The 25727-nt window shown below is 43.3% G+C and overlaps 1 protein-coding gene and 1 long non-coding RNA gene across 2 annotated transcripts in view; both read left to right on the top strand.

Moving 5' to 3' along the window:
- The window catches only part of LOC309539111, a 134328-nt gene extending 131557 nt beyond the window's left edge, over window positions 1–2771 (top strand). The window contains exon 4 of the long non-coding RNA XR_014222696.1: window positions 2336–2771. This is a non-coding gene — a long non-coding RNA (uncharacterized lncRNA). The remainder of the gene's footprint in view (window positions 1–2335) is intronic.
- Window positions 2772–13408: 10637 nt separating this feature from the next.
- On the top strand, window positions 13409–25449 carry NAPG (NSF attachment protein gamma). Its single transcript, XM_082234925.1, has 12 exons — window positions 13409–13567; window positions 14451–14518; window positions 15403–15487; window positions 15989–16006; window positions 17189–17219; window positions 18240–18349; window positions 18468–18534; window positions 19111–19181; window positions 20588–20666; window positions 21592–21671; window positions 22877–23006; window positions 23603–25449. Exons 1-12 carry the CDS (start codon window positions 13512–13514, stop codon window positions 23750–23752), a joined length of 945 nt encoding a protein of 314 aa, XP_082091051.1. The 5' UTR covers window positions 13409–13511; the 3' UTR covers window positions 23753–25449.
- Window positions 25450–25727: the final 278 nt, after the last annotated feature.

Below are 25727 nucleotides of genomic sequence, written 5' to 3'. Positions count from 1 at the left end.
GAGAATGTGATCTGTGCGGGAGGCATGTTCGCAACCCGCAGCGTTTGCAGCCTGAAGCGCTGCGTCTGTGCACGTGTGTGATGCGATTTGGCGCATCTGCGCATGCTCATGATATCATTTTGTGCTTTTGCGCATGCGCGAGCGCCAAAACCCAAAAGTAACCTGTTCCAGTACTTCTGGATTTGGTGCGGTCCACAACCTGAAAACGCTCAACCCACAGTGTTCATAACTCGAGGTACGGCTGTATGCTCAAGTGCTCCTTAAGTTTAGCAAGTTGATTGCAATCACTCAAACATTCTTCTCGACTTCATGCTTCAGTTACAGTCCTCTCCATTGATAGTGTCCCTATTGGCATCTGGCAATAAGACAAGTGTGGAATGACCTGTTTTGAGGCTTTGGGCAAAATACCAAAGGCTTCTTGACCTCAAGGTCAAGTCAGGCCTACAGGTTGAAAGTCTTCAGGGAAGGTATGTCAGTAAGGTTTTCTGCCAAGAGCGACACAGAAATTTATCATAAACAACTGAATAAAAAAGAATGTCATATTCTATCAACAGCTCATTGAATTAAGCAGTAGCCAAACTAGGAGGCATCATTCATTCTGTACAACAATAGCAGAATCCCGTAGTATTTTACTGCGGCATCACATGCCTTCAAGATTTAGCTTTTCTAAACTGCTCAGATTAATTAGTTTGCATAGACTATTCCAAGGTCGGTTAAAGATGAAATATAGGCAGGATTAACTACTTTGCACTCACTTCAGAGACATTATTTATAGCATGCAATTTTATCCTTTTCCTCCCAGGCACATGTCAGAGAAAAACACATCTTGTCATGCTTTGGCATTATCTCTCATTTTCCATTACAGTAACCAGGTGGAGATGCTTTTTATTCTGTGCCAGCAACATTGCATATCCAGAACAATTTTTCTTCCCCCCACCCAAACTTTTTTAAATGATTTCTCTGCTCAAAGGCATTTTTCTTGTAGCAATATAGTCCTCTAACATATGCTACCCTTCTATTGAATATTCTACTCATCTGTGCTTGACAATGAAATGCAATGTGTTGTAGAAAAACTTGTTTTCCAAGTCTTGCCAGCAAAGGCAATTCAGCAGAATGACAGCAGTTATTCAGTCACAGATTCCTCATTTATGCACTGGTCTATTTATTCATCTACTTGAGAAGCTGTTAGCCCACTTTTCTTCATAAAGACTGAAAAGTGGCTTCCAATAAAAAGTACCGTATTTTTCTGTGTATAAGATTAGGTCCCCCCCTAAAAATAATGTCAAAAATTAGGGGGTGTCTTGTGCATGGATACATCTCCCCCATTTTCTTAAATCTGGGTCCCCCCCAAATAGGAGGCATCTTATAGACGGAAAAATACGGTAAGAATGGGGTCTTCAAGTGTTCCATGTGGATTCTTGGAAAACCCTTGAGAAAATCAATCCCACAAAAAATTGAATTATCAAGTTTACCTGTGTCAGAAATAGGCCGTAACAGTTTGTAGTACTTTGTTTGAACCAGGACCAAGGAAAGGTCAGATTATAAGGATGACATCAATAAAGCGTCATGGTTTATTGTGCAGTGTACAAAGCTTCAGAAGCTTAGTAATTGTTAGCAAAAAAGTCATTCTGAAATTCCCTGAAAATATCCATTCCTATTTATCTGAAGATTTATAATTTGCCTTTTGTTTCAAATGAGTTCTCAGGAATCCCTCAAAAGACAAAGAATAACATTGCAATGAAAGAAAGAAAAGACAACCTTTATTAAATCAAAGTACCCAAACATAATAGGTACCTTAGAGTAAAGATAGAGATTTTAGGCAGATTTAGGATAGAGGTGTGTCCAATAGTGTTGTTTGTCTGGCGGTAAGGCTTCTGTCAACAGAACATGATGGTAAACAATTTTTGGCAATTACGGTAATTCTCCCTGCTGAAGCCCCTGTACCACCTTAAATGTGCTCTGGGTGGGTGGGTGGGTGAGGAAATAGCTGAAAATGACTTTCTTCCCCATTTTGGTAATGGAAGCTACACCATCAACTGAGCAACACTTGTTGATACAACCAGTATGATTTAAGTGCAGAACTAACTGCTGAGATCTCAGGTATTTACTTACTTACTTACTTACTTACATTGGTGTGTGGCATTTTCTGGATTGCATGGACCATATTTTATTGTCAAATTGCAATATTTTATTGTCCAGTTGCAGTTCCCAAACTGCAAGGAAATATGCCTGCACAACCACAATGTATTATGTAGGATTTTGCCATCTGTGTAAATTTTTTTATATATCGGGAAGAAGGGAGTCAGCTAATACACTGCTATTTGCCTCATTACAGCTAAAGAGAGAGAGGATTTGGCTGCCAATTCCCGTGATTACTGGATTTTTGAAGAATGAAGACTGCTAAGCTCTGGTTCATGACAGGTAAGCTCTGATTTATGATACGTTCACAGGTATACACCAAATATAAAAGAGCAAAGTAGAAGAAAACACTAATCATTGCAGCAAATTAGGTTCTAGCAGTGCCTGCCAAGTTCTGATCCATTCAGCTGACATGCTGCAAAAGGTTGAGTGTCAAAACACTCTCTATGTTGTTAAAATGGATTAACTTTGGGCAGCTGTATTGTCATCAGTTGTACACTTCTTTTTAATTAGCAGATCTACAGCAGTGTTGAAATGATGTGCCCATTTTCTCTTCACTGTCGCCAGACACTTTTGAGCTGAAAGCAATGCCAGCTTTCTGCATGTGCCTGGCCTACAGCACAAAGTTTGGGGTCTCCTGTTATGTAGTGTAGTTTCACCCTGGGCCAACAGGGGGATACTGTATATAGTTTTCACTCAGGTCTGTAGATAGTTTTCACTCAGGTCCGCGTTCGTTATTTTAGGCGGGAACTCTGAGCTGTTATGGTTACAATGTTGACAGCCGGCTGACTATAAATACAGGCCGGCTGAGCTGTTCGCTGTCAGTTTATTTCCAGCTTACCAGAATAAAAGAGCTACTTGAAGAAATCGCTGTGCCGGCTGCTATGTCAACCCACAACTTAACACTGGCGACGAAGGTGGGATGGATGGACATCAGAGCACAGCCAGATGCGGCCAGCCTCTGAACTGAGCTGAATCACAGAGCGAAATCACTGAGCGAAATCACTGAGCGAAATCACTGGGCAGAACCAATTCAGAGCCGACTGTTCTGGCTGGAGCACTGTGTTCCATCCATCGCCCTTCACGCCGGCATCGGAATCATGGCTTCACTTGTGCCTCTACCGCCGTTTGCGCCAGCATCTGAATCATGGGACTCCTACCTCGCTCGGTTCGACTGCTACCTCCAAGCCAACGAGCTGACAGCAGTATCAAAGGATCGGAAGCGGGGCCTATTCCTCAGCCTCTGTGGGCCTGAGGTGTTTGAGACGGCCCGAGCATTGGTTGCACCTGAAGCAGTCCAGGAAACACCATGGGACACGATCCAAGAGAAGCTCCGCAGCCACTACGCACCAAAGCCGTCCAAGATTGCTGCCCGCCATGCGTTCTACCACCGGAACCAGGCAGAGGGGGAGTCAATCAACAACTACACCACCGCCCTGCGACAGGCTGCAATGCACTGTGAGTTCCGAGACTTAGACGATGCCCTGATGGATCGAATCGTCTGCGGGGTCTGGGACATCCATCTGCAACGGCGTCTCCTAGCCAAGCCAGACCTCACGCTACAGAAAGCCATTGAGGAGGCTGTGGCCTCAGAAGCTGCTGAACGCTCCGCTCAGGAGATCCGCAAGTCCAGCAGCCCGCGTCTTGCTAGGGAGCCAGTTCCGGTGCATCATGAAGAGGCCAGCAGTGATGAGGTATCCTCCAGTGAAGACGATGATGTGCACCAGACAAAGCGGGAGCGCAGGAAGTTCCAACAGAACTCCAAGGGCCAACAGGAATGTGCTGGCTGCGGAGGCAACCATTCCCGTGCCAAGTGTCGATTCAGAGACGCCATCTGTAGGAAGTGTTCCAGAAGGGGCCACATCGCTAAGGTCTGCCGATCGGCTCCATCTGACACCCCCCCTTCATCGACTCGCAAGTCCAAGTCTTCACTCCAGTCGGCCAAGGAAAGTTGTTTCGCTCTCACCAACTGCCGCTGCCCGTCTGGAACCACGATTGGCCAAACCGACTCGTCGACGCGACGCAAGCTGAACGTCACGGTGCTCATTGAAGGAGCTCCATGTGACATGGAGATCGACACCGGGTCTGCCCTGTCCATCGTGTCATGGAGCACCCTCAAAAGACTGGTACCCAGAGTGTCCAAAAGGCAACTCGACTCTCATCGCGTACACCTGAGAGACTACCAGGGAAACGACATTCCCGTGGTAGGCGTTGGCCGGTTCCGGATCGCCTTCAAGGATTTTTCGGGCCTGCTCCGGTTGGTGGTGGTCGAAGGTCAGCGGCCAAGCCTCCTAGGGCTAGACTGGTTTGATGCCCTCGGCCTGGAAATCACCGGCATCAACTGCATCTCTAACGCAGAGACTGAGGGTCTGGTCAAAGACTTTGCCGAGGTTTTTGACGGCACCTTGGGGCAATATACAGGTACGCCCATCTCCTTTAGCCTTGATCCACAAGTCGCCCCCATCAAGCTAAAGCCACGCCGGGTTCCCTTTGCTCTCAAGGCTAAGGTGGACGAACAACTGGACAAACTGATCGCCCAAGGAGTTTTGGAGCCGGTTGACCACGCAAAGTGGGAAACCCCCATCGTCACGCCTGTCAAGCCAGATGGGTCGGTGAGAATCTGCGCTGACTACAAGTGCACGATTAACAAGGCACTTCAGCAGCACGCTTATCCGGTTCCTGTTGTCCACCACCTGCTGCATTCCCTGGGTGAGGGTAAGGTCTTCGCTAAGCTGGACCTTGCCCAAGCCTATCAACAACTGCCTGTCGATGATGCCACTGCTGAGGCCCAGACGATCGTCACCCACCGGGGGGCATTCCGTTGCCGCCGGTTGCAGTTCGGGGTGAGTGTGGCTCCTGGCATCTTCCAAAGCCTTATGGAGCGTCTCCTGCAAGGGCTTCCGGGTGTGGTACCATATTTTGATGACGTCTTGGTGTCTGCAGACTCACACCAGCAGCTGTTCGAGCGCCTCCGTGCCGTGCTGACCAGGTTCCAGGAGGCCGGGCTCAAGGTAAAGAGGGAGAAGTGCCAGATTGCCGTTTCACAGGTAGAGTTCCTGGGCTATCTTATCGATGCCTCCGGCCTTCATCCAACCACATCCAAGATCCGCGCTATCCAGCAGGCCCCCACCCCAAAAAACAAAACGGAGTTGCAGGCATTCCTGGGGCTGCTGAACTTTTATAACATGTTCCTGCCCCACAAAGCCACAGTGGCTGAGCCTCTTCACCGACTCCTTAGCACTAAGACGCCTTGGGCCTGGGGTCATCGGGAGACGGCGGCCTTCAACGCGGTCAAGGCTCTCCTTTCTTCAGACAGTGTGCTGGTACAGTACAGTGAATCCAGGCCGCTGGTCCTTGCCTGCGACGCCTCACCTTTTGGCATCGGTGCTGTCCTTAGTCACCGTTTTCCAGATGGAAGAGAAGCACCGCTCGCCTACTTTTCCAGGACACTATCTCCGACGGAACGGAATTACAGCCAGCTCGACAAGGAGGCATTGGCACTTGTGGCTGGAGTGAAGAGGTTCCATGAATACCTCTATGGCAGGACTTTTGACCTCATCACTGACCACAAGCCACTCCTGGGCCTCCTCGCCGGTGATCGTCCAACTCCACCGGTCCTCTCACCACACATGCTGCGATGGACTGTTTTCCTGGCTGCCTACCACTACCGGCTCATCCATCGCCCGGGGAAATCGATGGGCCATGCCGATGCCCTCAGCCGTTGCCCTCTTCCAGCATTTGTGGAAGACCCGGCTCCAGCTTCATCGCTCCTTCTGATTGAGGATCTTCCGACAGCGCCTGTATCGGCTGCCACTGTGGCCTCCGCGTCTGCCCAGGATCGCACCATCAGCCGGGTGCTCAACTGGGTGTGGAGGGGGTGGCCACAAGGGCCTTTTGCATCGGAGTTCCAGCCCTTCGCAACCAGACAACATGAACTCTCAGCTCATCGCGGCTGTCTGCTGTGGGGAGACCGCGTCGTGATTCCCCAGGGACTCCGTCAGCGCGTCCTGGAGGCTCTGCACGTTGGCCACCCGGGAATTGTCAAAATGAAGGCGTTGGCTCGGTGTTACGTCTGGTGGCCTAATATGGACGATGCCATCACTGCCTGGGTGTCCGCCTGCCAAGCGTGCCAAGAGTCGAGGCCTGCACCACCGGCAGCTAAGGGACATACCTGGGAGACGCCAAAGACACCCTGGTCGAGGGTGCACATCGATCTGGCTGGCCCCTTTCACGGCCGGACCTTTATGGTAGTGGTGGACGCCTATTCCAAATGGCTGGAGGTCGCCCTGATGCCCTCCACCACTACCGAAGCTGTCATCCGGGTGCTGCGAGGCCTGTTTGCAACGCATGGGTGTCCTGATGTCCTGGTCTCTGACAACGGACCGCAGTTCACGTCAGGCACGTTTGAGCAGTATCTTTTGGGACTGGGCATCCGCCATGCCCTAACCGCACCTTTTCATCCATCCAGCAACGGGCAAGCAGAAAGAATGGTGCGCTCGACAAAAGAGGCACTGGCGTGCCTGGATCGGGGAGACTGGCATGAGCGGGTCGCCAAATACTTGTTCGTGCAACACATCACCCCTCATGCGGCCACAGGGAGGAGCCCTGCTGAACTGCTTATGGGCCGCTGCCTCAGGTCACCGCTCGACCGGCTACACCCAGACTTTGCCGTGGCTGAACCCCCAGGCTGTGCCAACGCACCACGGTCATTTGTCCCAGGAAACCAGGTCTTTGCCCGGAACTATGTGGGGGACATCCCTTGGGTGCCAGCCACAGTAGTGGGAGTCACTGGAGCTCGCTCATACCAGGTGGCACCCGAAGACGGACGCTTGTGGCGACGGCACATAGACCAGCTTAGGCGCAGGGTTGGGGACTTGGACACTACCGAGGTGCCCCCAACTGCGCTTGCGGCTCCAGAAGAGACACGTACAGATGGCGAGGCCCCACCTACACCTCCCTTGCAAACTGCCAGCGTGGAGCCGAACCAAGCCGTTTCAGAACAGACTCAGACCACTCCACTTGCGGAGGCTCCACCCACAGCAGCGGATCCAGGGGAGTTGGTTCCAACGCCACCTAGGGTCGCACCACAGCCTCAGCGAGAACTGTGTGACCCTCCGGACTTGGCTACCAGTCCCCGGCGGTCTGGCAGAGTTTCCAAGCGCCCAACTTATTTAAAGGACTATGTTGTTGGACAGGTATCACTGTTGGTCTAAGTAGGGGAAATGTAACCGATATGCTTTTGTGCCTAATTGAACCATTACGCGTAGTGCTGTATATAAGGAAACCATTACGATTGTAACTAATGCCTTATCTCGGTGGGGAGGGGTGTTATGTAGTGTAGTTTCACCCTGGGCCAACAGGGGGATACTGTATATAGTTTTCACTCAGGTCTGTAGATAGTTTTCACTCAGGTCCGCGTCCGTTATTTTAGGCGGGAACTCTGAGCTGTTATGGTTACAATGTTGACAGCCGGCTGACTATAAATACAGGCCGGCTGAGCTGTTCGCTGTCAGTTTATTTCCAGCTTACCAGAATAAAAGAGCTACTTGAAGAAATCGCTGTGCCGGCTGCTATGTCAACCCACAACTTAACATCTCCCAAGCTTTTCTGTTTCCTTCCTTCCTTCCTTCCTTCCTTCCTTCCTTCCTTCCTTCCTTTCACAAAACTGTTTCTAGTCCTCATTTGAGTGGATAAATGGGTGTTTGGCAATGTATCCTTGGAGATTTATGTCATGGTTCCAAACACTGGTGCCTATGTACCAGACTGCAGAATCATACATGGGTCTGCCTCACATTACAGTAACCCTCTGAAGAAGGTTGAGAAATATTAAGTTCCCCATTGACAATCTCAGCGCTACATCACAAGCTGTACTGATAAATTCGTGAGTCTGTCTAGTGAGTACAGCCACAGCCTTTAACAATTTGTTCCAGTTTGTGCTCCTCACAAGAATAATATCCAGAAATAAATCATTTGAAGGGGCATATCATCTGAACTAGTTATTTTGGCCAGCCTTTCCCAGAGCTGCAGCCATTTCAAAAGCATACTGCTGTGCAAATGGCTACTTAGAGCTAAACTAGATCTGATATTAAATGCATCCTTGCATTTAACCTACTGTTTTAAAAATATTATTTATTAAATTTATTAGTTGCTTTATCTTGTCCAAGGCAACCCAGAGTGTCTTACAAACCAACCAACCAAGATCCACACAGATACATTAAAACCAAGTGAGGGAAAATGCACTGAATGCAGCCCATCCACTTCTAAATGCCACAGATAGTTAAAGGCCAAAGGCCTGGTTGTAGAGGAAAGTTTCTGCCTGGCACCTCAATATATAATAATGGTGCCAAGTGAGCCTCCCCTGGGGAGAGTGTTCCACAAACAGGGAGCCACTGCAGAAAAAGCCCATTCTCATGTTGCCCCCCTCTGGACCTCATGTGGAGAAGGCACACGAAGATGGGCCTCAGGTGATGGTTGCAGGGTCTGGTTGGTTCATGTGGGGAGAGGCAATCCTCGAGGTACTGCGATCCTGAGCCATTTAAGGCTTTATAGGTCAAAACCAGCACTTTGAATTGGGCTCAAAAACTAATTGGCAGCCAGTGCAGTCGGCCAGGATTGGTGTTATATGCTCAAATCATCTTGTCCCAGTGAACAACCCGGCTACTGAATTATGCACCAACTGAAGTTTCCAAACCTTCTTCAGTGGCAGCCCCATGTATAACACATTGCAGTAATCTAATATTTAAATTATATTAACTAGGTGGGGGTTGCCAGCAGGGGATTTCCTCCCAAGGCAAATACCAGCATCATTGGAGGGATTTTTGGCAGGACTGCAGCAGGGAAGAAATTATTACATTCCCTCTCCCTACACACCTGCTCCTATTTGCATTAAAAAAACAAAACAAAACCCTAGGCATTAAATACAAAGATGTATTTTATTTCACATCTACTTTGGCTCTTCTGGTGTTTCCTGTGGTGCTTTCTTCACACAGTTGTAGGTTCACATGTGCCTAAGACAATCATGTGGAGGGAAAGAGGCAATAGAATTGACCAAATGAAGGAGATCTTATACATTTGAGACACATACACAGCACTGTTGGTAGGCAAGGCAATTTAAGGATACAAAAGCAGGATTTCAAGCATACCTTCTAATCCTTAGTAGTCCTGCCCAACAGCTTTGTTTGAGCTCATCTAGCTTGAAGCCCTAGGGACGCGGGTGGCGCTGTGGGTTAAACCACAAATCCTAGGACTTGCTGATCAGAAGGTTGGCGGTTCAAATCCCTGTGATGGGGTGAGCTCCCGTTGCTCGGTCCCTGCTCCTGCCAACCTAGCAGTTCGAAAGCACGTCAAAGTGCAAGTAGATAAATAGGTACCGCTTCGGCGGGAAGGTAAACAGCGTTTCCGTGCGCTGCTCTGGTTTGCCAGAAGTGGCTTAGTCATGCTGGCCACATGACCCGGAAGCTGTACGCCGGCTCCCTCAGCCAATAAAGCGAGATGAGCGCCACAACCCAGAGTCGGCCCCGACTGGACCTAATGGTCAGGGGTCCCTTTACTCTTTACCTTTAGCTTGAAGCCCTGAGAAGCAGACAGTGCCAACCAAATTGTACAGCATAGCAGTTGGGCAGGACTTCTGCGGATCAGAGGGTATGTTTGAAATCCTGCATCCATATCCTAGATGCTTTGTCTACCAATTGTACCCTCTCCCTGTGGTTTATTCCTCCTTCCAGTCCTTGACATACCATTCAGAATTCTGCAGAAGACCAAATACCACATTCAGAATAACCTGTGCAAATTGATTAAGCAGATGCCCTCTGATATCTTGTTATAATGCAGTCTACACACATGATTTGAGGTACATTAGTCTGGGAAGCTAAAAAGAAAAAGCTTAGCATACACCATTCCTAAAGATCTTTAAATTATTGTAATTCAATATCTGTCCCTCTTTCTCCTTTCTACCACTATCACTGTGGAAATTAGAAAAGAATCCAGATCACAGTATTTGATTAAAGAACTGCAGCCTTGTTATTATCTTTCCATGCGTTTACATGTGACATGTGTTTTTTAACAAGGCAAATGGTTCTAAATTAATCATAACCCTCCAGACAAGCATCATTTGTAAGATGGCATAACACATTAATTTCTCTTGCTCTTCTGCTGCATCTTGCAGCTTTGACCTGAATGAGAACTTCTTTATCTCCTTCCAGCAGCATTCTGTTGCCTTCTTCTCAGTTCATGAAGTTGTAGGGAGGAGATGGAGAAAGAGCTTGAGTGGAGTAATTGACTGCAGTTCCTTTTAAAGAATGGTGAAACTATAGTCTGCAATAGCAACAAAGACATTTCCTTGTTATTTTTTCTTCCCCAAAGGCCTTGAGATGAAAATGTTGCTTTCTATCTCTCTATAGCTTAATGATCTTGAGTTTCTAGTAATGAATATATTATCTTCAATTTCAATTGTGTATGCCTCTTAACAAAAGTAAATTCCTACAAGTGTTCCAAAAGCAATTTATAACCCATTGGGCAAGTGAATGTTGCATATCAAAGCTGGTCATTAAATAAATGTCAAACAAAATTATCTTGCATATCTTGGGGACTTAGGAAACCAGTGAAGGTCAAATGAAGTTCCTCTGGCATTTTCATGCAGCGGTTTTTATAATGAGATAACTCTCTTCTAACATATTGCATTGGTTTTATATCATGTATCTAATATAAACAACTCATTTATTTCAGTTTGCTGTAAAAATGAATGCCTTTGGTTCAGGTAGTAGTTCCCAAGTGATAGATCCTATAATTCTTTGCAAAACAATGACTATATTTTTATCTTCTTCTCTACATCAAAGACACTATTCTTCCCTGCACTGCTGAATACCCAATATTGTGAGACTTCAGACAGATCACTGGGGAACAATTTTTTTTCCATTTTCTGTTGCATGAGATTTTTCAACTGTTCTTATATGTTCTTTCAATGCTGATCTCAAATCTGAAATCGATTTCCGTGTACATGCTATATTTATCTTTCAATTTCCGACTTTTGCCAATATGTCATATTTACACTGGGGATAAGTGGACACTGACACATTGATCTACCCTAACCACATGGTAATTATTGTTTTGCAAACTTAATTTTTCTTTACAGTGGTACCTCGGGATCAGTTCCGGAGCCCCGTTCGCATCCCGAACGGAACGCAAGATGCGGCAGTGCGTCTGCGCGTGCGTGGGTCGTGTTTCGCCACTACCGCGCATGCGTTTGACGTCATTTTGAGCGTCTGCATGTGCGCGAGCGGCGAAACCCAGAAGTAACGCTCTCCGTTACCGGGTTGCTGCGGAGCACAACTCGAATGCGCTCAACATGAAGCGCATTCAACTCGAGTTATGACTGTATTTTTATAGTTTTGTAACCTAAATATTTGTATTTTTCAGATTCCCTTCCCATTAACTCCAGTGGGAGGGAACAAGATAAACTATTGATCACTTTCCCCAGCCCTCACTTCTCATTGCACTTTTCTTGAGTTGTCCCATTCCTATCCCAAGCAGAGAAGGGTCAGGATGTGATGTGGAGCTACTGCCAGGTGACCCAGGGCAGACTTTTTGAATGGGAGGATTCCTAGACATAAATTGTGCATCCTGACTGCACAGCCCTAGTAAACAAGCATATGCTTACGTTGAAATAGCACACACAAACACACACACACACACACACAAAAGCAAAATCTTGCACCTTTTGTAGGACATTGCTTGATTCCATAGATTGTGTAGTATAAAAGCAATAAATATCAAGAGAAAGAAACAGGATGCAGTGAATTACTCTGTAAATAAATTCAGTTTTGAGAGCCATCTTGTTTAATGATACCCCGGAACTGCTCAATATATGTTCATATACAGCCCTCTGCTGGACGGCATTTGTTACAATGTAAGTTAAACCAGAATTTTATTTTAAAAACCTTTACAGTAGAACCCTTGATGTCCCTGGACCTGTAATTTGTCCCAAATATCTGGGTATGTGTGTACAAGTATAAAGTAGTAGAGCATTGAGCAAAAGTATTCTGATACTTGATCTCTACATAAGAGAAGTTTTAGTGCAGTGCTAATGCAGAAATCACAGGATATATATTATTATTTAAGATTGTTGGGCTTGAAAACGGTATCCATATATTTTTGCATCTGTTTCTGTTTTAGATAATTTTTGTTGTTTCAGCCTAAATGTTCCAGGCCACAGTCTCTCTCATCCTTTGTAATACAGTCAAATTCTTAAAGGTTTTCGCTGTCAATGTACTGTATATACATCTCAATCACAAACTTCTGCAAGAGTTTATATCTCACTTTCAGTAAGCAAAACACTTGATGATTCTTACAGTACTAATTTCCTAGTATTTGTGCAAGACTTCTGTACTATACCCATTTGTAGGCAGAAATCTAAGCTAACATGAAGCCTGCCCTGCAACATAAATCCTGGCGACACCTATGCTCAAAACACTCAATGATTATCAGCTAAGGTGGGAACTGAACCATGACCATTGTAGCTCTCCACACCCCATGTTACCAAATAAGACTATTTACCAATTCTTCTAGCATGACCTTTTGTGATTCTGTTTCAAGTATTTAAGTACAGTAGTGCATATTAAGTACTGGTTTGTTCCTACAGTTTGCTTGTCACTAGGAAAATATAAAGTGCTTGCAAGATAACCTGCTATGATGCCTTCCTAAAATGAAATACAGTGCAGTATAATCTGTATGAAGTAAAAGACTCATTTGACCAGTTCAGTCATATAAGCACAAATCAAAGTATATTTCCATTCCGTTAGCAATAGATGGCAAGAGCAGACACGCCCTCCAAAATGTAGGTCACCTATTTGAGATGGTAGATAAAGTTCTGCTTTAATCTTTTGCAATGTTAAAGATTAATGTATTATAAGAAGACAGAAAAATGGCTATACATCTATAACAGCAGTAAGCATGGCAATCTAATATAACTGGGGAAACTAATGCACTATCACTGGAGGATTGGATATCAAAGGTTTGGGAAGCAGATCAAATGATAAAATTAACTAGCATTGTCAGGGTCTGGGAAGAAAGGCAACGTCATAGCCATTTTATTGAAAAATTGAGTGCTTTTTCATGTATTGAAACTAGGCACATTTTTAATTTTTTTAACTGAAGCTGTCGTTCAAGAGACCCATTTGTGGAATGCTGGCAAAATCCGCATTGACTTCGCAGAAGAGAAAGGCTAAGGAATCGGATCCGCCCCTGGGCGGAACACCCTGTCTTCGCGCAAGCGCCCTTCGCGGAGACTCCGCCCTTCGCAGTTGTTTGGGTGCAGCGGCGTTCCTTACCTCCGCTAACGTCACGGCCTTGAATCCCTGCAGGTCCTGCTGGGCGACATGGCTGCCCAGAAGATCAACGAAGGCTTGGAGCACATCGCTAAAGCGGAGAAATAGTGAGCGAGGGGGAGAGGGCGAAGGAAGCCGGCGAGGGACAAGGGAAGCCGGCTTGCCAGCCCTTGGGGAACAGGCGGGCGAGTGGGGAGGCTGTACGCGGGGGCTGTGGCTGACTGCGCACCTCCAGCTCCCCATGGAGCAGCGCCGGGAGACGGGGCGGTTTCCCCCGGGTGGAGCTGTGGGCGGAGGGAGCCCCTCTCGGACCCGCGCTCGTCTCTTGAGAGCAACTCCAGGCGGCTCTGCTGGAGCTCCCCCCGCCAGAAAAGAGGGGGGCGGTTTCTTGTTTTGGGTTTTGCTCTTATGCGCAGACAACACTTTGCATCCCTCGGGCACACCCTCGTCATCAGTGCGTCGTCCCCTTAATGGGGCTTGCTTGACCCAGGATGTTCAAGCCCTGAAGTATTGCGTACTTCCTTTCTCTCCCCCACCCCAACCTCTGTGGACTCTACCTTAATACAAAGTTGCGCCACTGGGCTACCCGACCTATACTGGTTGCAGTACTTAGGTAGAGGTCATCACCACTCTTCCTAGATCCTGTTACGCTATGTCAGAGATTGAAACTAGAGGCCTGTGCTGTGGCACCAGTAAGCTGCAAAGATCATCCATGCCCCCCCCTGCTATGTTTGAACCAGATAAATCTCTTTTTCTTTGTAGAATTGAAAAGGTTTGACTGTAAGACCTGATACCTGGTCACCATTTTGACACATCTAGTGAAATTATTAGGCAGCAGGCAATCACTGGTATGACAGTTGCAGCATCAAATTCCTTATTGATGTAGCATATCATTGTTATTACTATTTGTAAGAAAAGTAAGCAGTTTACAATAAAGAGGTATATTTTTATAAAATAAATTGCTATTTCTTGGTTTATTCTACATTTCAGTTTGAAAACTGGATTATTAAAATGGAAGCCAGACTATGACAGTGCAGCAACTGAATATTCAAAAGCAGGTATGTTCTGTAAAACGTTGGCAGTTCATTTTTGCAACCTTAAATATGTTTCATATGTTCCCCAGCAAAGCTAACTTCTATTGGCAGTTTGTGGATTAACTTGTTGAAATTCCTCTAACCCACAGTGCTGTATTCTTGCAGCAGTAGGTAACTGACTACCTGCCATTGTGATGCATTTCTGAATAAATACCTAGGGTAAAAATAGACAGGTGATATATTCGGGGGTTTGTTTGAAATGATAGATTGGTTTAATTTATAAAGGCTTTTCAGGAGCAAAACACTTCAGAATATCTAGGAAAAGTATATTTCTGCATTCATGGGAGCCATCATTTCTGGGGGAACCAGGCAAGGGAAAAAACCCCAGCAGTCATTATATTAAGAAAACCAGAGGTTACCTTAGACTATTGATGGATGTCAGGTTGCACAGTATTTCCTAGTGGCTAGAGCTTGGAGTGTTGTCTAATCTTCTTAGGCCAAAGTATGTCTCTTGCAGCCTAATGCTATGCCTGTTTACTTGGAAATGAAGTTTAATTTCAAGTATGCGTGCATAAAGGTTGTAGCCATAACATTGTGAAAGCCTTTGATGCTAAAATGTGATTTTCTTTAAGATTCATATCATTATTCAAGATTAATACAAATAATAAAAAGTAATTCACATTTCTTTAAAATTGCAAGAAATGTATGGCATTATTTGATTAATGAATGTGATAATAAACTCGACAGGATCTGGGGGGAAATCACTTTGCTGAAGTAAAAATCCAAATTGTCTCTTAAAAGTTCCCTTCTAAATATTATTTCTGAGGTGCAGTAAATGGATATTACTATGTACATGCAAACACAGAACATAATGTATTTTTAATGGTTTCTTTTCTATTTCTTTTCAGCTGTTGCTTTTAAAAATGCCAAACAATATGATCAGGCAAAAGAAGCCTATTATAAAGAAGCTCTCTGCCAGGAAAACAATAAAGCGTATCCTTTTATTAATTCTTGCTTTGCTTAAGGGTTTGAAAACATGACTATTGGACTGATACTCCTTTTCTTTTAATTCCAAACTTTTAGTGAAATACTGATGTAATGTTTTCTATCATTTTTTGGGGGGGGGGGAGATTCAAGAAGTTTCTCTGTTTACCACATGACTCATGACCACGACTCTTGACGAGTGTTTCTTGTGACACTAGCTTTTGCATCTCCATTGGATCTTTTGCCTTTTTCAATCAAAAGTTTGAGCTAGAAAAGCTGCTTCTCATGATGCAGAAGGGTCTGTTGCTCCACAGCCAAAAGTAGTAGTTTTGAAATGATCTAGATTGCCTTATCTTTGTGGAATTATTTGGTCCATATATGAATGTTAACTTGTACCAATAGCATTCAAGTATATACCCTCTTTAAAAACAGTTCAGGATTGAATATAGTATTTATTTCAGGAAGACATGGTATAATTTGTATCCTTGACTCAAAATGATTTACTTCCAGTCTCTTCCATGCTGCAAAGTAAGTATGAATGCAGTTTTAATTTGTTGAGAGCTCTTCAGTATATGGAAAATGTAATTGAGGTTGATACTCATCAAAATATAATTCAGCAACTCAGTGCACAGGAAGCTGGGACAAAGGAAGCTGAAATAAGTTAAGCCAGTGTAAAGTTGCACCAGAGCCAAAGCCCATTCAGCAGTGCGGCAGTTGCTCTGCCTAAGCCTGGGCAAACAAAATTAAGATTCAAGGCAAAACCTGTTTCTGGAGCAGTTACAAAACAAATAATCAAAAAGCGCAGGGTTTTTTTATACTTTCCCCCCAAATCCTTATTACCATATATACTTGAGTATAAGTCGACTTTTTCAGCACATTTTTTATGCTGAAAAAGCCGCCCTCTGCTTATACTCGAGTGAGGTGGCAGCGGTGGGAGGAGTGGCCCGAAAGAAGCCCTTTCTCACCGCTGGTCCCTCCGCTGCCACCCGCCTTTTGCAAGGGCAGGCACAGGAGCCATGGTTGGGAGAGGTGCTGGCTTCGCTGTGCCTCTCCCAACCGCGGCTCCTATGCCTGCTCTTGCAAGCGGAAGAGGCGGTGGTGGAGGGACAAGCGGCCTTTTGGGCTGCTGGTTCCTCCTCCTCTGCCTTTGCCACTGTCGGCAGTGGTGGAGGAGGAATGAGCAGCCTGAAAGCACCCCTTTTGGGCTACTTGTTCTTCCTCTGCCGCTGCCGCCACCACCAGGTTTGTGGTGTGGTGAACCGGCTTATACTTGAGTCAATAAGTTTTCCCAGTTTTTTGTGCTAAAATTAGGTGCCTTGGCTTATATTAGGGTCGGCTTATACTCAAGTATATACGGCACCTTACTTGTGAGTTTTCTCACATATTGCAGAATTAGGTAGTAAAAAGAGATGTACGGTTATGCATCTACTTTTTATTTTACTCTTTTAAAAAAAAGGGACTTGCTTTTTTTTCCATGGACAGCCAGTGTCCTCATGGGAGAGAGCTGTGAATTCCCATTTCAAGCCAAGTCATGGAGCAAAAATCAAAGCGCATGTAATTTGGATGTCTGGTTCTGTTCTACATATTGCAGCGGAGTGAATAGGCTCCAAGATGCCTGTATCTTAGGATTGTCTGTCCTATATTCTTTGGTATGATACACTTTAAATTCATTCACTTTCAGCACTGATTTAATTTTGCTTTGCGTTTCAGAGCTTATGAACAAGTTGGCATGATGTTAAAGGTATGGCCATTTCCAGTCAAACCATCTATATTTGATTTGGTTACAACTAATTATTGGGTGCTTGTCCTGTGCAATGCTAATCCTGTAGTTTGATAAACTTGTTGGGTTTTTTTTGTGGGTTTTTTTTTTTTTTTGAGATTTTGAGTAGATTTTGCCAGGTTGCTAGGTCACATGACCAAGCTCAAAAGGGGTTTGGAATAAGTTTAGATAGTTTCTTTCCCTGCACCTGGCTCTCCTTTTTCGGTACTTCTACCAGTGCAACTGAGCCAGGGTAGCAAGCTCAAGGTCCTCCAAATCCAAACTATTTCATTCTGCTGGCTCTTGGGTTTCAATTGTGCTGCTTGTATGATCCATTTATCAGCGAAGCCAGTACTTGTGATCTCAATCAGTACTACTTAGTAGTCTTAAATTCAAGGACTCCTAACATCTTAACAATTGCCCTGTTTACTTCAAAGTAATTTTAATAGGAAGGTGGTTCCTGGTAAGGAATTTCAACCTTTGTTGACGTGGAAGTCAGCTAATCTGTATTTAAGAGCTGGATCTTTTCAGCATGAAGAAAGTTACACTTTTTGGTTAGGATAAAAGTGAGGGAAGGACATTTAGCTAACCCATTAAATAAACCTTTTCCAGGTGATTCTCACACGCATAGCCAATGCTTGAACCATCACAGATCAACAACATAGGAAGTTTTCATATTGCCTCAAATGCAGTGCATCTTCGTGAAATACATACATTTAGATTTAAATCATAAAGTGTTGAAATAAAATTGTATAAATGGGTGTTTGCAGTTGCCCCATGTCATTCACTCTTTGCAAACTCTACGATTCTTGCAGGAATTTCTTTGCCTTTTTAATGTTTCCATCTACTAAAGATTGTTGTACTGATTTTTATCAAAGGGTTTAACAAAACTTTTAATAGTTTCAAATATGCAATAATGTGATAAAACTAAATGAAAGTATTCGATAGACTTTGATTTGCCGTTTTTCCTGACAAACGTGAATCTCTTTCTTTCTCCTTTAGGAGATGAAACAACATCATGATGCAGTGGAAATGATTCAGAGAGCCAGCATGATGTACCTGGAGAATGGAACACCTGACACAGCAGCTATAGCCCTGGATCGGGCTGGGAAGTAAGTCTGCAAACTCAAAGCATTGGTTTCTTTTCTGGAAAAGAAGTTTGATTTATCTAGTTTGCTTTTTTTAAAAAAAGCCATCAAGCTAAATAATAATGTTGACTTTTTATTTCAGAGTAATAGAAAATATAAATCCGGACAAGGCTATACAACTTTATCAGCAGACAGCAGCAGTGTTTGAAGTAAGTCGCCTGAAAGCAATATAGTATGTTCCCCAGGAAATGTGTTGAGAATGGCAGAGAATAAAATTTAGAAGGTGAACAGCAGTCAAGTCCTATTGCAAAAGAGTGAAACTTCAGGTGTGCTTATTAAATGTCTTCTTGTCTGGTCTTTCTGACAGCACTGCTGAGTAGACTTAACTGGTGTTGCTGAATTCTTTTTTACATGAGTCTTACTACTTTCATCAGCAAATGTCATTTGATTTGTATAGTATATATGCCATAAGAGTAGATAACAAAGCCTAAATGGGGCTAGAAAATTGGGGCTAAGCTTGGCAAGCAGGTAAACAGGCAAGCTATCTGTCTTCACTTTCTCAACTCACGACAAACAGTTTTTAAAATGCAATGTTTACCTTGCAGTGCCTGCATTTATTCCATTAAATGCTGCAACTTCTCTGGAATTTCATGTTCCAGTTAAGCTTACTCAGAGAGGTTTGGGTCACCCAGCTGATAGAGCTGTGTATTAAGTCAAGTAAAACTGGAGAGAATTTTACCTGACAAATCATTAATGTTCTCATATGATTTTGGTTTCTTATCTAGAATGAAGAACGTTTACGACAAGCAGTTGAAATGTATGGAAAAGCTTCAAGACTTTTAGTCAGAGGTCGCAGGTGGGCATCCTAACTTTTGTATTCCTTTTTTAAAATGAAATCATTCTCATGGCACTGCCAGCTGATGAAGCTTTTGCATAAATTCACAGTTGGTCATTAAATTCTTGCATGATATCCAGATGACATTCATCCATGTTGGGGTGGGGGAATTGCAGTTTCCTAGCTTGCAAACTTTTACATTTTCTTCTTGGGAGATAGATTATTCCTGTAGAATGGCATCTACTATAACTGACTGTCAAATGAAACAGATATTTCATTTAAGAATTAAAATGTTGTGGGCATCTATTGGCTGGTAACTGCAAAGTCACTGAAGCCAAAGGAGACAAACTCATTCCTTTCGTGTCCACTTACCATTCTTTTAAAAAAATACAACAAACATTGAAAATGGGCAAAGCTATCCCTATCTCAGTAATGTTTCATTTAGCTCAGTTGCTAGAACGTGAGAGTCTTAATCTCAAGATTGAGGGTTTGAGTCCCATGTTGGGCAGAAAGATTGCGGGAGTTTGGACTAGAGGACCCTCATGGTCCCTTCCAACTCTTCAATTCTAAGATTCTTCTGCCTTTTCTTTAGAGCTGTATATGCCCATTGATTCCCATCTCCCCAGCAGCAAAATTAGTCCGGGTTTGGGAGATAAAGGTCATTCTCATTGCTAGGTAAGGTAAAGGTACCCCTGCCCGTATGGGCCAGTCTTGACAGACTCTAGGGTTGTGCGCTCATCTCACTCTAGAGGCCGGGAGCCAGCGCTGTCCGCAGACACTTCCGGGTCACGTGGCCAGCGTGATGAAGCTGCTCTGGCGAGCCAGAGCCGCACATGGAAATGCCGTTTACCTCCCCGCTAGTAAGCGGTCCCTATTTATCTACTTGCACCTGAGGGTGCTTTCGAACTGCTAGGTTGGCAGGCGCTGGGACCGAGCAACGGGAGCGCACCCCGCCGCAGGGAATTCGAACTGCCGACCATGCGATCGGCAAGTCCTAGGCGCTGAGGCTTTTACCCACAGCGCCACCCACGTCCCTCATTGTTACTGGCACTCAGTTGGGGCTAGCACAACTAAAACATGCAGATCATAACCATTTCTTCCTGTACATCAGTAATGGTGTCAGCCATACATTCCATATCCCAGTGCTCATGTGGCTGTATTAGACACAGTCATCCAAATGCATTGCAGGTAGTATAAATCTGGCCTGGCTTTTCACCGTTTTCTTACACTCCAACATGTGTTTTGTAAGGAAGTAGTTCCTTCAGCTTTACATTCAGTATGGGATCACTGTAACCGCACATGAGCTCATGTTTTGCTTGAGTGTTGAGCTGCCTTTTTGGAAAATGGACACTTAAGGAGTGATTTTCTCTCCCTGATTCCTGCTGCTCCTTTCTTTAAATGTACCAATCCTTCTCATTGTCTTTCAGACTAGATGAGGCTGCAGTATCTATTCAGAAGGAAAAGAGTCTTTATAAAGATATTGAAAACTATCCAACTTGTTACAAGGTATAAAGCCAGGTGGTCTCTTTATCTGTTTCTGAAAAAGTGCTCTCTTTTCTTTTGAATTACTCTAATTTGTAAGCTCACATCTAATTGAACAGCGTTAGATGTATTCCTCACTAGAAATCATACACGCGCTAATCTCTAGTCTTAAAACAGTTGGAAATGTTAAAATTGGTTCATGTTTTTGTTTTTTGTTTTAAAGTATTTAAAAAAACAAGTATCAAATTTGGAAGATGATTTTTTAAAAAATATTGGCCTGCACCATATTTTATGCAGTGTTATAATTGTAAAATCTGACACAGCTTTGAAAATCCCGAATATCTATGGATTGGGTGGAGTAAGACTTATTTTACCCTGCATAACTTTTGTGCCATGCCTTGGTTATTTAATTGACTTGTCTGTGACTAGCAGAGTCTGTTGTTAGGTGCTATCAGGGTTTCAGGTTCAGCTTTTCATGAGGCCCTGTTTATTTTAAGCTATAAGCATCTTCCATGTACCGATGTGATCATTGTGTTCAATGCTTGCTGATGAATGTATGAGGAGTACCTGCAAAATTACATCCTTAGTTTGGTGAAGAAGAGGCAAAGTAGCCTAATGGCCAAAGTACATAATCTGTAATGATCCAAGTCCTCTTAAATAGCAAAAGGTGTATTTATTTTATGCCTTTCTATAATTGAAACAGTTATGGAGAGTTATTTAATGCTAAACTTGTAAATCTTGGCTCAGAAAATGGCAGGCCAAACATTTGTTGCCAAAGATCTGGTCATTTTTCTGAAAGAAAAAGATCACCCTTAATTATTCAAAGTACCTCTGTTTTTCTTTTTTTGAGATGCTGACATTTATATTTTTTCTGTTGAATCTGTTTAACTGAGAAATTAATACAGCTTTGTTATTAGAGAGTGCATCAGTCATTTTTTTTTCCTTTTAGAAAACTATTGCTCAGGTCTTAGTTCATCTTCACAGAAATGACTATGTTGCTGCAGAAAAATGTGTCAGGGAAAGTTGTAGGTAAGTCATCTGTTTGCCTGATTTGTTTTTAATTTTTAAAAGCATAGTTGTCTTCTTCATTATCTTATGTTCTGTATTTCTGTTACTGGCATAAGCGCTGAATGCAGGGTTCGTTGGCACATCATCTTTTTGAGAAACACTCCTTGCTTATAAAAGAGTGCTTATAAAAGAGTGACAATAAATTTGTTCCTCATCTTAATATCAAATTGTTACATCTACAAAACTCATTTGTTGGTTTAGAAAGTAAGCTGCTCATTCATTCATTCATTCATTCATTTGGTACTCTTAGGCATTTGGGTCCCAAACAATTTAAGACTTTATATGATAGTACTAACACATTGAATTTGGCTGGTACCTGCCTGGTAGCCAGAGCAAAGCTTTCAGAACCAGGTGACACAAGATTCCATTGGGCTTGCCCCCACTTACTAATCTAGCAGCTTCATTCTGCATTAGCCGGACCACTTCAAGAGCATCCCTACATAGAACCCATTACGTTAGTCTAAGCGGGGCCAAACTATTCTGTTTCAGGAACAGCCATAGCTGACAAACTAGCCTACACAAGGCCTAAGCACTCCTAGCCACAGGAACCACTTGAGATCAACTCCTGCCATTACAGGTGGAACACCTAGTTCTTAGAACCTGCCCACCTACAGCATTTCCGTCTTACTAGAATTGAGCCTCAGTTTATTAGCCCCCATCCACACCTTCTCTGCTTCAGTGTACCTCCATAGCCTCTCCTGATTCAGATGGGAATGGAGAAATAAAGCTGTGCACCATACAGATGACACTATGCTCTAATTCCCAAGATCCCAGTGGTTTAATCATAATTAAAACTTGCGCAGAACGATCAGATAAAAGCAGTGTTAAAATCAGTCAATGCATGTTGGTATATCTGGGTCTACAAATGGTACAGTTGGCACTAAGCAAATCTCCTTAGGGAGAACATCTCCAAGATAGGGTGCCACCACCTAAAAGGTTGTCTTCCTGGTCACTTCCCATCTAACTTCAGATGGTGAGAGAAACCAGGGTAGGGCTTCTGATTAAGAATGCAGAATCTAGGCAGGGTCATATTGTAGGAAGTGGTCGTTTAGGTACTTCTCAGGCCCTGATTCTCGTGTCTTCCATTTTCTTGTTTGTACTTTATATGGAAATTTAGTTTCTTTACTTTGAGTGGAGTAATTTAAATAATACTGCAATTGCTTCAGCATACCAGGCTTCAGTGAAAGTGAAGACTGTGCCGCATTGGAGCAGCTCCTAGAGGGGTATGATCAGCAAGACCAGGACCAAGTATCAGATGTTTGCAATTCACCACTGTTTAAATACATGGACAATGATGTAAGTTGGAGTCTCAGTTTATTTTCTTAAGCAGAATATATTAACTGATTATTTTGATCCACAGGGTGTTTTGTACTGACAAATAGTAAGTTGCAATGCTATGCATAAATGTGGCATTTCCTGTGATACATGAGTATTCACGTCACTGCCAAAGCTAAAGTCTGAATGGGCTGTGGGTAGTATCTTGTCATCTTGGTCATACAACTTTTTTTTCAGAGGGCTTTTTCCTTCTAGAAAAAAGATTGGCTGTAACATAGGTTTGTAAATACTGATTTCAGATTGCAGAGATAGGCCTTCCTTTACATTACTTGTGTTTTTAATCTTAATGTCTTATAATTTTATTATTGCAATTGTTAATGGCTTTGTAGATTAAATTTTTGAGATAAAATAGTGAGAAATAATCACGGTGCCCTGGGACACAGATGAATGTGTCCACTGCTTTGTATTCTGTTACTTTCCCTTAGAGTAGTATTAGTGGGGTGCTGGCATTTTCTAATTAACCATTCTGTTACTTTATGCAAATGTCCACATTGACTGCAGCAGAGTAAGTTAAACAGGGCATGTATGCTCAACATCTTGTTCTTGCCCTCTGCCAGTATGCCAAGCTTGGCCTCTCATTGGCTGTCCCAGGAGGAGGTGTGAAGAAGAAATCCCCAGTTACTCCACAGGGCAAAGTGGGTGAACCAGGTGAAGGAGGTTCCCGTGGAAATGAGGAAGATGATGATTATGCAAGTGGACTACTGTAACTCCAATACAACTCTACTCTTAAATGTCAACCTAGCTGTTTCTGGCAATGAGCAATTCTGGAAGCTGCCGTCACTTCATTGCAATCAGTAAATTGGAAATTTAAATATTTGTCTGCTTCTGGGAAACTTGTACGGAAAGCATGGTTGTACATCTCAAAGTCTTCTTGAGTTATAGTCCTACATCTTTGCAGTGCATCTGCTTTAATAAAGAATTTTGAGTATTACAGTCTTCCCTTCAAAAGGGGGAGTGGAGTTGGATGATGGCATTTACCTTCTGATAATTCTTTCTAGATGTCTAATTGCAGGGCCTATTGCTTCATGCTCTGATATTCCTGGGCAAGGATGGAGTTCAGGCAAAGGAGTGTTAAGCATTTTTTTGAACAATACCCACTAAACAGTGTGGAACACCTTAAACTATGTTGGCTATCCCTTTTCCCATATGACCCTAATATTTTCTGAAACATAATGTATATAGAAGGTTTATGGGCCAGTGTTGGGAAGGCATAATCAGTTCTTTAGAAGCATAAATAGTGAAAACTAGTTTTCTGAGTAACACAACACCTCTATAGATAAACTGGAAAAGAAACCTTGTTTTCTTTTGAATATCACATACTTTAGCTATGGAAACTTCAGCATTTCTGGGCAAAAAAGGACCCCACACTCATTGGTATGCAAATGATACGCTTTTCATATTCAGCGAATATCTAACATTATGAACTTGCAGATTTTCCAGGGAGAAGTAATATACCACAGGAGAAGGATCTTGAAATGTGTTCAATAACATTCCTAGCAGCTTTCAGTTGTGTTGATTCAGCATCATGAACACAATTCCCTGTTAATCGCATCCCTTGCCATAGGGTAATGTTTACTTTCACGGGTAATTCAGTTATTGCTGTTTTTGTCAAGTATAGACTTGCACTATTATGTATTGTGTGAGGAAAGGAACATGACTGTAAAACACTGTTGTTTTTTGAGGTGTGTGTGTGGGGGGAGACAGTAAATTCTTAAATCACACATTCAGACGTTTATGGAGAGATGTTTGTAACCCAGTGAGTATAACAGTTTTGAACTAGGCCCACTTCCTATTTTCATGGTACATGGAAATCTTCAGGGATATAAAACTGAATTTGTGTGCAATGAAACAACATTTTTACAAAGGATTGCAATGACACTTTCAGAATTGAAATTTGTGAAGTTGAGTGTAACTTAAAATGCGTAATGTCTATATTTTTTGACCTAATGACCTTTATTTTAGCTGGCAAAAAATGTAATGGAAACCCTAGTATCTTTATTCAATGTTAAACAGTAATCAGCACTTTCTGATATGTGTTTTAGTGTTTGTTTCCCAAAGCACTGTACACACTTCCTTTGACTAAGAGAGCAAATGTAGCAAGGAGGAAGGTTTTGAGGAATAATGCCAACTTTTCAAGAGCCAAAGCATGTGTTGGTTTGCATGAAGTTGCTAAAATACTATGAAAGTAAATAACTATAAATTATTGAATACTGCTCATTTGTACACCCAGATGTTGTGTAAACTGTGTTTTATGCAATGTGAAACCTGTACTTTAATTGTAATTCTGCCTGGCCTTTCCGTGGGATGCAGTAGAGTATAAAAAAATGTTGTAATTCTCTGCAAGATCCAGCCTCCTGAGAAGAGGCTGTGTAATTCAGCTGTAAAAAAAATCTTAAAACAACAAGTTTCTGTGTGTGCTTTTATGATGATTGTGATCAGTTTGATCCATTGGGGTGCTGAAATGTCAATGGAACTGAAAATATCAAACCTCAGTAGTTGAGGTGAAAAACTAGTGTTACTCAATGAGCAGAAGTTACTTAGGCTGTTTACAGTATCTGTTAATCCTGTCACTAGAATTTCTCAATTGCTTTTACGGTGTAATCTTTAAATCTTCCAAGTGAGAAGTAATTTGAATATTGGCAGTCACTAGCTAGATCAGGCATTTCTCAACTGTTTCTCTTT

The sequence above is a fragment of the Podarcis vaucheri genome, assembly GCF_965113315.1.
Source record: "Podarcis vaucheri genome assembly, chromosome: 8".
Taxonomy (NCBI): domain Eukaryota; kingdom Metazoa; phylum Chordata; class Lepidosauria; order Squamata; family Lacertidae; genus Podarcis; species Podarcis vaucheri.
The sequence above is the reverse complement of the archived record's forward strand: the minus strand, read 5'-3'. Positions and strand labels throughout refer to the sequence as shown.